This window comes from Anoplophora glabripennis, unplaced genomic scaffold (genome assembly GCF_000390285.2).
Source record: "Anoplophora glabripennis isolate ALB-LARVAE unplaced genomic scaffold, Agla_2.0 scaffold1745, whole genome shotgun sequence".
Classification (NCBI taxonomy): Eukaryota; Metazoa; Arthropoda; class Insecta; order Coleoptera; family Cerambycidae; genus Anoplophora; species Anoplophora glabripennis.
Genome location: NW_019417839.1, coordinates 3,505 through 16,179, shown reverse-complemented (window position 1 = coordinate 16,179; position 12,675 = coordinate 3,505). Strand labels below are relative to the sequence as shown.

The 12,675-nt window shown below is 34.1% G+C and overlaps 1 protein-coding gene across 1 annotated transcript; it reads left to right on the top strand.

Annotated features, from left to right (window-relative positions):
• The first annotated feature begins 5,241 nt into the window (after window positions 1-5,241).
• LOC108916219 (protein smg8) lies at window positions 5,242-11,939 on the top strand. The gene is made up of 8 exons (XM_018722426.1): window positions 5,242-5,523; window positions 5,582-5,717; window positions 5,770-6,056; window positions 7,805-8,017; window positions 8,073-8,346; window positions 8,401-8,797; window positions 10,391-11,178; window positions 11,693-11,939. Exons 1-8 carry the CDS (start codon window positions 5,483-5,485, stop codon window positions 11,876-11,878), a joined length of 2,322 nt encoding a protein of 773 aa, XP_018577942.1. The 5' UTR covers window positions 5,242-5,482; the 3' UTR covers window positions 11,879-11,939.
• Window positions 11,940-12,675: the final 736 nt, after the last annotated feature.

The following is a 12,675-nucleotide window of genomic DNA, read 5'->3' as shown; positions in this document are numbered from 1 at the left end:
AGTGATTCACTGGAATAATCTCTGCAACGAAAATCCAGGAAACAACAAATTCAACTACCAGACCGTAGAAAAAAGAGTACTAGGTATATGAAAATGAACGTTACTAAACTTATTCAAACTAATTACAAAAAAATCGCGGAATTCTACTAACCACTTTTTATGTAATCCTCTGTATAATCCTTTCGGCTTTTCCGAAAAACTGCACTAACTTTCTATGTCGGTTTCAGTTCCGATCCAACTCTTTAATTACTGAAGGTAATTAGACAATTTAACGAGCACTTTGTATGTCGAAGACTAGTAAGACTCGGAGCAATCACACAAGGTTACTTTCGAAGATTTGTTTCACTTTATTCCCCGTAATTGCGGATGAAGACTAACTTTGTAACTTGCTGGAAGAAATTGGTTGTAAACTAAGAATCAGACCAATTGAACTTCGGTGATGAACTAATTAAGAGCAATCACGCAATGTCACTTTCGTAGATTTATATCACTATATCCCGTACTTGAGAATGAAGATTAACTTGTAACTTGTTAAAAAGAACTTAGTTGAAAACTTAGTATTGAACTAAAGGACTTCGGCGATGAACTGATTTCAAAAACGAAAAACCAGCCCTTTTATTTAGAAATTTTCAGTCATTAAGGGTGATTCTCCCCTAACTATTGCGTCTTTGCAATCATGACATCATGCTTTGCAATATTTCATCAGATTTCATCATCTTTTTAGAACTTTCTAGAAAATTTCCTCAAAAATAGCAAAAGTAAACTGATGGTTTTGATGCTCGATTCTGATTGGTCCCGGCCTTGGCGAGGAGCAGAATACTGGCATCTGATTGGCTGAAGGCTTTAGTATAAGTATTAAAGTGGTATAAAATGCAATTTTCGATTTCGTTACGTTCATTTGATATCGTAGCCTCTTGGTCTACAACAGTCTGTCGTCGAGCAGACCCCAAAAAGAAGGCAAAATTAAATATGAAAACGCGAAAAAAACGTTACAAAAATGCCTCCGAACGACTAAGGAGGAACGACTTAGTATCTGTGCCAAGTCGCACGCCGTTTCGAGGCTCGCGAAGAAGGATGCGGCAAAATTCACATTTTTCGGCCATCCTAGACAGTGCATTTTAACGTATTTACGGCCGCATTTCAAATCCCGCGTTTGATTTCGCGGAAAGTTGTACATAAAAAGTTGGAAGAAGGCACCCGGTCGATAAATGTGAGTATTTTTGGCACAGTTTTAAATAAAATATTGTAGAAAATAGGGGAAATAAAAAAGAAAAAAGCCGTACCCGCGTGCGATTCGAGGCGATCGGGGACTGTCATATTTCAGCGGGAGGGCGTGTCGGACTATTGCGGTTCACACAAAAATTGGGCCACGCCCCCCGTAGGGCTCCAGGAGGACCGGATTTTAGGTAGGAAGGAGCGGAAGGAGCGGAAGGAGCGGAAGGACCTCCACCGGAATACCCCTAAGCGACGTGGCGAACGCAAGTCATGCGACGCAGACGGAGCTATAGGATTTTAATATATATTGACTAGAAACGTAGGCAAGTCGGCTTTGCCGACTTGACGTTTCTCTCGGGCCATCGGCCCTCGGGCCGCGCTGCGCGCGGCTTGAGCACCGCTTCGCGGTGCTTTCCCCCCCGGTTAGTAGATGTAACATTTTCTGAAACACCCTGTAGTTTAGTTTTTAAACACCCCGTATATAAATGTTTGATAACACTTTAAAAAATTGCCGGTTTGGCGGAGAAGCTGTTGACAAACGAAAATTTACCTATAAAATTGCGGAAAAGTCTTGCAAAATACCCCTACTCTACCTAGGTTAAATTTGTTAGAACGTCTAGTATTGATATATTCAAAATGTCATCTAGTTAGTAAGCATAAAACATGACGAAAAGAGTCAACATGTAAAGAAAACAGAAAAATGTAAAAAATGTAAGAAACAATCTGTTCCAGATCTCTGTCAATTTTATAGAATACTTTGTACATAAATTTTCAGGAAACCCAGATCTGGCCTCGATTCTGTTCCGCATTAATTTTATGGTATACCTTGTATATATAGAGTTTCAGAAAGGCATCTCGTTAGTAAATACTACATTTTTGAAAGAGAAAAAAATTTTTTCAGTCCTTTGGTATTCAAATCCGGGTCGATTTTGTGAAACATTCTGAATGGAAAGTTTCAAAAATATGTCTGGCTAGGAAGTATAAATATGTTTGTTAATTAGGTACTTTAATAAATACTCGTAAAGTAAAAATGATAAGAAATATTCCATCCTCCGTGATTCTATGTTGGGTCAGTTTTATAGAATATTTAGTATATCGTGAAGTTTAAAAAAAACATCATATACAACTTTTCATCAAAGGTTCTCAATAAATAAAGTAGAATAAAATAAAGAAAAATATGAATATCTGAACAGGATAGAGATTGTTGGAACATCCAGTATAAAAATGTTCAAAAATTGCATCTTGTTAGTAAATACAAAATTTTCATCAATGGACTTTAACAAAGAAAGTAGAAAAAAGTAAGTTCTAACCTGGGTTAGTAACATACAAGTTCTAACCTGGGTTAGTAACATACACTATGTAAACTTTCAAAAAGGCAGCTGTTAATAAATAAAATAAAAAAAAATCATTAAACAGCTTCATACATAAGTTTAAAAATGTGAAAAGAATATGCAATGTTTGACTTTTATCTGGATCATTTTGTAGATTAGTATAAAATTTGAAAATGACATCTGGTTAATAAATATACAGTTTTCCATTAAAAGATTTCCGTAAGTAAAGTAGAAAAAATCAAAATAGGAAGGATAAATTTAATTTGCCTATAATGGGTTAACTTTGTGGAACATCCAGTATATGGATTTTCAAAAAAGTGACTGGTTACTAAATATTATAACTCTTCATCAAAAGATTTGATTAAATCAAGTTGAAAGAAGTGAAAAGAATAAAGAAAAGCCCAACCTGTGTCAGTTTTATGAAACATCCAGTACATAAATGTTTCAAAAAGCAGTTAGTAGGACAAAATTTTTCATAAGAAATATTGGAGTCAATAAATTTCCGACTGTTCGAGCAATTTTTTTGGACACCCTGTATTGAAATACCCCATTAATTTAAAAAAAAATCGGTTTAAAAGTAACTTCCATTAATGGTAATGAATGCCAGAAAGACCGAATTGCTNAACAACAACAACAACAAGAACAGCAAGTAAATCAAGAGCAATTAAGTTACGATGAGATTATACTAGAAAGTGAGCATCCTGTCCTGTATAATCTAATAAAAGAAAAGTTCTGTTGACGTGTGATGAGGTCTCGACAAAGCAACTATGAATATGTTCACATAATATTGACAATAGCAACAAAGTATACTTTATTTATTTCTACATATTCTTGTAATTTATATTACGTGCATAAATAATTAAATTCGTATCTTTCATATAATTCTTGCTGGTGACATCGTTATTATCATTACTGAATTGAATAAATCATTTCCAATTAGTTGCTGTTTCTTTCCTGTTAGTGAAAAACTGATTGAAATTCAGATATCATATAAAATTTAAAGAGAGGATACGTGTAGTAATCGATGCAGATCGATCTGTATTGGAAATTGACTACTTTTACTAAATAGACTGTTTTATTTGTAATATATATTTACTTTTGTTACTTGTTTGTTATGAATAAATATTTATTTTATTTTAATTAGGCACAAATAATTTCGTTTTTATGATTCAATTAATGAAACATTGAAATCTTTGGTAAATAAACATTTTATTTTTACAAAATATATAAAATATAGAACTTTGCTAAAATATTTCTTTATAATACCTTATTAATTTTGGTCTATACTCTACCTTGGAATAAGTCATGGAACCATGTTACGTTCGAATTAAATCAACAATTTTACGAAAGTAGAATTAAATTTTACAGCAATTTTAAAATATATACCCTAACGACTAATTGATTTTAAACAGTTATAAAATATTTAGATTACCTATTTTTTGTGACCTTTATAATGGAGTACCTATATTTTGTTAAAATTTTGGTATCAATTGGTTATGTTGTTTTAAGCTTCTTGACATTTTGAGAAGAGAGTGATATGACTCTCGAAGCATTGAGAAGTCTAAACCGACAACATGGCAATCAGCTTAGAAATTGTCCAACCATAATTTATCGACTTTCCATAGTCAGTTTTCAGTTACACTAATATAGTATATTATTGGTTATTCAAAAAAATATGGATTGTGATATACTCTATCTTATATGAATTCCTTTTCCATCAATTATTCCTATAACCTCTGGAAATTCATATTGGGCAAAATATTGTTCGATTACAACTGTCTCATTATCTCGGCCATTCTATTATAATTTGTGGAGACAAGTTACTTAGCAAGTATGTAACTTTTCTGGTTGTTGTAGAGCTTAAGGCAATGCAAAATTTACCAGAATCATGGGTGAAATAATTAGAAATGGCAAATTTTTCTTCAATTCCGGTAGCTCTACTTCCCTGATGCTAACACGTAAATGTTAAAAAAACTTGGCCACTATATTCAGGCACAGCAATTTCAAAGTAGTTCTCATTTTTTACTCTTTCTGTTTCTTAGAGTAAATCTATTTCATCAAGCTGGACAATGCGTCTAATAAGTCATCTGAATCACTGGACTCAAAATCGGACATCTGTAATATTTTAAAAACTTTATTTAAAACACCGTGTTTTTTTAAATTCTATTTTTTATTACCACAAGTAAAAATTCCATATTAATAATACAAGAATTACTATTTTTTTAAAGGCAACTACCTGTATAAAATGTGACTATTTTTTACTAACATTAAACTAAAATCTTTAACAAACTAATTATCAAAAACATAAACCTTACGTTAATATTAACAAGATCGCGTCATAAATTCCTTGAAAACTGGTTTCTTTCAACGAACACCAAATTCTTTTCATAAAGCTAATATTTTTTATTATCTATTTATAAATATAATTACAATCTGGAATGACAATCTGAATATTTTCATGATTTATATAATTCAAAGTAGCTTATATTATTTATTTTAAAATTTTTAACACATCACAAAAATGACATGATTGATTTATAATTCAAACCAGAGTACAGTGTTCTCTGATTCAAACTGCCGCTTTTTTATCCCCACTCTACATATGGGACATATGGAACACTAGCGCCCTCTTATTTTTGTAAGATTTTTGTTTACATGGAGTTCGGGGTTCGGGCTCCTTGTCCTTGTGTAGTCTCCATCAGTCCCCATTGGCTCTTTGATAAATAAATTTTTGTGATGTGATATGATTGTTGAAGAGGTTAACATTTTAAATATTGAAAATTTATTTTTATTTAATTTTTGTATTAGGTTATACAGAGAAGAATCAAAACTTGTGTTTTTTTGGTTCCTTTCAAGATTTAGGTTAGATTCGTTAAATAACATTGTTGCAGAATAAACTATTTTTTGCAATTAAATTTAGAACAGAAATTATAAAAATGAAAGTTTCTTTTACCCTTCCAAATCTAGATAATCTTTTGTAAGTGATAAAGTATTTAAATTATCTTTAACTTAAAATACTACTTATCAATTTTTAGGGAGCTACATGGTATACACAGCGATAAAATAGTAATAATATCCATAATAGGCAAAAGTGCTTATAATACAGCAGGATTAAAAATTAAGTCTATTGGACGCATTCTCCCAACAGAAAGTTATCAAAAGAGTTCAGAAGTAATGTTATTTTAGTTTTTAAAGTTATAAAAATTATTTAAAATGTTTTCAGTGCATTATTGATGGATCATATGACGAAGAAAATCAAATACTGTACTTACATTTATGTAGTTTGTTAGATACAGATATTTTAATTAAAGAATATAAACATTTGAGCGAGAGATGTGAATCAGAACGTAGTTGTAATGACTTTCTAGCAGTCTATGATGAAGTAAAAAGTAGTTTTGCATGTTCTTTACTTCTTTTATTACATATAAGTCACATTATTGTTCTTTCTCATCCAGGAACTACATTCGATACAAATTACATTCAATATTTTAAAGCTGTCGATATACTTAGGTAAGGAAAAATTTGTTGAATACATAGGTAATTGTCTGCAATTAGTTATCAAGAGCTTTAATTTTAATAAACCAAAAATAAAAAAGAGTTCATATAGATATAGTTCTGAAGCGCTTAGTTTTTTTCGATACATATTCCGTTACTGTTTTTATTTTTCACATTTTTTTAGATAATCTATATAAACTAGGTACATTCAGTACTTGTTTGAAGACTAACAAAATATACAAATTTCCATTTGAAAAAACCAACAGAATACTTTTTGAAACGTGGTTTCAAGTCTATAGTAGGATCGTATTCGATGCAAAGTAGAGCAAAAAGTTGTCGGTCTTTTATCAAATGAAAATCGTGTCGTCATTTTTAGGAGGCGTAAGATAAATCATTTCAAATTTAAAATGAAATTCAATGTAAAATCTGAGATACCGCTGCATACGCACTGTGTTCTGGTAGTAGCTGTAGTCGCCCAGGTGCATCGAGTGTACGAACTGGTCGGTTATACGTCAAATACTAACCTGGCGAGCTTTGCCGTCAATTAGAGAGCGCTTCCAAAAAACAAGTAAACAACAGTGGCGCGTACAAAGGTAAAATGTAGTACATATGTGGAATTTAGGAAACAAATTGGATTTATAATAAATTACATTTAAAATAAATATTTTATGAGAATAAACGAATTTTTGTAGGAACAAGGGTGCCAGACCTGAACTGATCCCCTCGTCCCTTCATAATGTATAAAGAAGTTATTCAATTTGTAAAACCTTTAAAAGCGTACTTCATTGGTTCCATTGACAGGCAATGATTTATTACTTTGCATCGAATATGATCCTACTATAGTGACCTAACCATCCAATGAATAGAATTTTTGAACCAACCCATCTAATAGAAAATGTGTGCAACAAATGAGAATAAAAAAAACTATGACTCTATTATATCTTAGAATCAAAGCTTTTACAAACTTATATTCTTATACACTTTTTTTTATTGTTGGTTTCAAAAAATATATATTCAATTTTCTAGCAATGGGCTTACAGTGACACGTCAGTCATGATGAGAGCGACCATCAAGTCACAGCGGTTTTGAATGGTGACTAGTCACTGCTTAAATCAATTCATTCAACATTTACTGATTCTGTTAAAATATGTTATAACTTTTATTTTTAAGTAATATTTATTTTGAAACGATAGAGAATGAATATTGTCAAGATTATAAAAGGCACATTATGCTTTTTGTGTTTTTAAGTATTAAATTAACATGGATATTAATAAAATGTATGTGCGATCCACTGTCGAGTGACAAAGGCAGCAACTTTGTCGCTATGATTTTTCTATCACGCGAGCTCGCTATGGGACCTATAGTGTAGGGGGTTAGGTGCACTGGAAAGTGCTAGATAGTACAACAGCGTGATGTTATTTTCATAGCGCAACGCTGGAGCGTTGCGCTATGAAAATAACATCACGCTGTTGTACTATCTAGCACTTTCCGTGCATCTAACCCCCTACACTATATGTCCCATAACGACTCGCACTTGTGATAGAAAATAGTATGTGCAACTCGTTCGGAAAAGTTGCCATAGCGCCACTTGGGCGCTTTCAACTGCGTCCTCGTGGCGCTATTGGCAACTTTTCCCCACTCGTTACACAATGTACTATTAGAAAGTGGTCGCTATGATTAACAGCTACCAGCTTTGTTACTGCAACTACTAACCCATCACTACAATTTTGTCATGACATTATTGCAAGACCCTTTATTTTTAGTCAAAAATTGTTTGACAAGATATCTGAATGTTTAAAAACAATTAATGAAGTAAGTCCAGATTGGATTAGCAATGGTAGACCATGCACACCTAGATTAATATTTTATTTTGAACGTTGTCCAAAAAATACAAATAATTTAAAAAAATTAGAACACAATTTAGAAGACAAAATCTATCACATTTTAAAGAAAACTCGGATTATCAGTACAACTGGGTAAGATATGTATACAATTTTTTTATATCAATTTAATTTTTTATTAATATTGCAGTTGTTCATTATTTGCCATTCCCCTAAATGATGAATTTGTATACATTTCTGAGGATGGACCTTCTGACAGGTTAGGAGATGCTATTAGGGGTTTATTACTGGACTGCCAACCAGGTGGAGCTATGCAAATTGAAGTACCTTATTCTAACCAGCCTAAAACAGAAAAGAATTTTAAAAAATTCCTTGAAGTACACATACAACAAGCTAGAAATAAAGGTTTTGATGACACTGTAAATTCTGGAAGACATCAACATTCTCAACCTTTACATTTTGAAGTATATACTACTTATCTATCGGAAAAACTGATATTTTTTTAAATTTATTTTCAGTTGCCCGTTCTTAAAGTATGGATAGAAGTCACACAAAGCTTATATGGTATTATAATGAGGAATAAAATATTTTCTCAACTATGTACTGATACTAGATTTTCTGAACAGCGTTGTTTAAAAGTTTTACCATTAGCTTTAGCCAGGTATCAAGAAGGTTTACCGCCACATTATGCAAAAGCAGAACATGAAGCCAGATTAAGAATTGCACTAGCTTTATTTAGAGCGCAGGCACGTGGTCCTGTATATTATCAGTATGCAGCTCAACTAGAAAGAGAATGTCAGACTCATTGGGAAAATGGTCGCCAACAGTGTGAAACAGCTTCCTTGACAGGAAATCCTTGTAAATTACCTAAACATTCTTCAGATCAAGATCACATGAGCGGATTTATATATAAAGGTTAAAATTGTTTCATATTCTGAACAAAGTTGTAGGCCATAAATTGTAAAAAGGAAGAACAGTTGTGGTATGAATTTATCTACTTAATTGTGATAAATAAATTTTTTCATAGGAATGCGCTACATACAGGGTGGCATAAAAGTATGGAAACCCCAGAATAACTCGTCAGGAGTGCATTTTCTTGAAAAATAATAAATACAAATGTTTTAGGATTTTTCCCTGGCTATTCAATGGCGCCCTTGTATTCGACCTTGATCTTGACCTTCGAGATCATTTCAAGGTCAAAATTAATTTTTCAAATGGGAACCCCTATTTTTTTTCGGATTTGGAAAGAGCAGGAAATTTTACGTTCAAGTATGACCTTGACCATATCCTTGACCACGACCTTCAAGGTCACTCCAAGGTCAAAGTTGTTTTGTCAACTGGAACCGCTACTTTTATTGCGGATTTGGAAAGTGCATGAAACTACGTTCAAATTGTCCGCTATCTTGGATTAATTCTTGAAATGATCTTCTTACAATGGCCTTTAAAGACTGGTTCAAAGCCAAAAGCATGATTATGATCATTATTCGCACATTTGATTTTTTTGTATTTCGTAGCTTAAAAAAAAGTTAATGTAAATAAATGACCTTGTCTTTGACAATGACCTCGAGGGTCATTGTCAAGGTCGCATTTGAAGATAAAATTTAAGCTTTTTTGCAAATGCGCAATAAAAACTAGCGGTTCCTATTGAAAAAACAACCTTGACCTTGGAATGACTTTGGAGACCATGGTCAAGGTCGTAGTTAAGGACATGGTCGAGGTCATAATTCGAACGTAAAGTTTCATGTACTTTCCAAATCCGTAATAAGATATAGCGGTTCCTATTGAAAAAAAACTTACCTTGGAATGACCTTGAAAGTCGTGGTCAAGAATATGGTCAAGGTCACACTTGAACGTAAAATTTCCTGCTGTTTCCAAATCCGCAATAAAAAATACGGGTTCCCTTTTGAAAAAACAATTTTGACCTTGAAATGATTTCGAAGGTCAAGGTCAAGAACGAATACAAGGGCGCCATTAAATAGCCAGGGAAAAATCCTAAAACTTTTGTATTTATCATTTTTCAAGAAAATGCACCCTTGACGAGTTTTTCAGGGGTTTCCATATTTTTGTGCCACCCTGTATATTCAGATGGTCAATCTTTGTTATTCTAAGAATGGTCTGAGAGTGGAAATTCTCGGTCCCTTTCTTTCAACATTAATCTAGAGTCATAACTTATTTTTAAGATATATTCATCAATCATGTTATTTTATTCTCTTTAGAACAATTCATAATCTGAATTTCAAAATAGTTCATAAAATGTAAGAATGTAAATTTAAGCGCTTATTGCCTTCTTATCTGACATTCCAAACCAAATTACATACATGGTTTATCACAGATCAATTAATTCACTTGCGCTTATTGCCTTCTTATCTGACTTTCCAAACCAAATTACATACATGGTTTATCACAGATCAATTAATTCACTTTAAATTGAACAGGCAAATAATTTAAAAATATGCATAAATTGCATTATTAGCTATTTATTGTATGATCCATTATATATCATTTTAGCTGTTTGTGATTGTGGAAGAAAAATTGGACCTAGAGAAGACCCTTATACTGCAAAACAGGCAAACTATTCATTTTATCAGCAAATTAGTAAAGAATGTCAGTGTTCTAAACTCGAAAGGATAACCTTTCCTGTATTTCAACCTTCAATTAAGGAATTTAAAGCAGCCACATTAAATGAGCCAGAAGATTCTCTCTCAATACTATCTGATAGAAGTGGAGAACTTACTCCTGAAATAGGGAGAGGCTTGATTCGTCAGCCAAGTACAACCGAGTATCTACCGGGAATGCTTACATTAACTTCACCTTCAGGCTTACTTCCTGTGTATTCCAGTTGGTCCCTTGTGTGTCTGGGAGCCTCATCATTATATAGTCATAACTTAGGGTTATCCGAATCCCATCATCCAGGCTTTTTAAGCTCCACTAATTATTTATTACCTTGGGATGTGACTGTATACTCAAAATCTAAACAGAATTGGCCCCATGTTAGCAAATACAATGTAAGAGGAAGGAGAGGCCGCCCAACAGGAAGCTTGCCCCAGTTCACTGTTAAAGTATTTATTGGGGTAGAATATGAATGTTCTTCTGGCCACAGATTTATGTTGGCTGCTTCAGATAGAGTGCTCAAAGCTGCCCCTGGCAGTATAGTAAAAGACACAGGTCATAAAATTGCAGAAAGTGATATGCCATTGTATTATCCATGTGCATGCAGGGCTGGAAAATTAGCTCAGTTAATGAGGTTACATGTAGTGACACCTAAAGCTCCAGTTCATTGCACATTAGATCCAAAGGTATGTTATTTCTAATATCCAGTACACTTATACAGGTTCGGAAAGTCCCCATGGTACATCGGCCGTTATGTGAGAGCGATAAAGTAAGTCATAGAAATCCGTGCAATAGACAAGGATGGTTATATTGAATGCGTTTCATAATCTGAAAAGTCACTCCCATTTCTAACCTGAAACGGGCCGTGACTATTCAGATTATGAACCGTCTTCACTATAGCCATCCTTGTCTATCACACGGATTTCTTTACTTTACTTTGTCACTATCATGTAAAGGCAGATGGACCATGTGGATTTTCCAGCCCTGTATAATGTACTAACAAAGAATTTTGTCATGCAACTTTTTGATTTTGGTTTAGTTAGTTTAGTTAGTTTATCAAATGAAGTTTCGAGATTGGTTGCTAAGGTATGACACATTTTTGGCTGTTACTAAAGGGTTTAATTAAATTCTGTATAAATGTCATCTGATAAACCAATTGTGATTGCTAATAATGTTAGCTAAGATATTTTCAAATTTTAGGTTCAACCAGCTGCTGGTGCTCCTGTATTTGTTAGCACTCTAAGTGGACCTACAAAACTAACTCAATCGGCTTATTGGATAATGCGATTGCCATATGTGTATGTTGGAGATAAAGAACATTTTTCCCAAAACCTTTCTGGCAGACTGTTGCAAGGAGTATTTGGTGTAACTGAAAGTGAACAATAATTCAATATATGGTACCTATAATTTATTATATTATCAATACTTAATAAAGGATTTAAATATTTCTACTGTCTGTTGAGTGCTCATTCCCATTCCTGGGGACAGGACGGTGCCCTGGAGGACACCGGCCTCCATGGGACGGGTGGTGGAAAGGGAATCTTGGATTTGGATGCGGAATTTTCGGTGGTGTAGGTAGGATTTTATGAGTTTGGTAAAGGATATGGGATATTGGTTGGTGAGCATTTTCATCAGTAGGCCTTCATGCCAAACCGTATCGAAGGCCTTTGCGACGTCCAGGAAGACAGCACCAGTGTACTGTCCCCTGTTGAAGGCCGCCGTGATGTGCTCGGTAAGGCGAAGGATTTGGAGTTCAGTGGAGTGATTGGGTCGGAAGGCGAACTGCTCGTCTGGAATGACTTGCAGTTCTTGGGAGTGGGTTCTTAGACGGGTTAGGATAATTTTTTCTACCACTTTGCTCATAGCCGGGAGCAGGCTAATGGGCCGGTAGTTGGATGGGATGGTGTGATCTTTGTTGGGTTTTGGGATAAGGATTATGTTTGCTGTTTTCCAGCGGGTAGGGAAGTGTCTTAGTCTGAGTGTCGCGTTTGTTATGTTTAGTAGGGCCATGAGGCCCTTGTGTGGTAGTCGTTTAAGTGTCGTGTTATGTATATTGTCGGGTCCGGGGGCTTTTCTGTTTTTAAGTCTGCGTATTGTCAGTCTTAGTTCGTCAGGTGTTGCGGGGGGGATTATGTCATTGTCTGGCTCTCTGTCGACGCGTCGGGCCGCGCGCTCAGCCACTA

Excerpts from the sequence above, each read along its gene's own strand:
- LOC108916219 (XM_018722426.1), top strand. The coding sequence starts at position 5,483 with ATGAAAGTTTCTTTTACCCTTCCAAATCTAGATAATCTTTT. Across the intron at positions 5,524-5,581 it reads CCAAATCTAGATAATCTTTT|GGAGCTACATGGTATACACA; the intron begins GTAAGTGATAAA and ends ATCAATTTTTAG. Across the intron at positions 8,018-8,072 it reads CGGATTATCAGTACAACTGG|TTGTTCATTATTTGCCATTC; the intron begins GTAAGATATGTA and ends TTAATATTGCAG.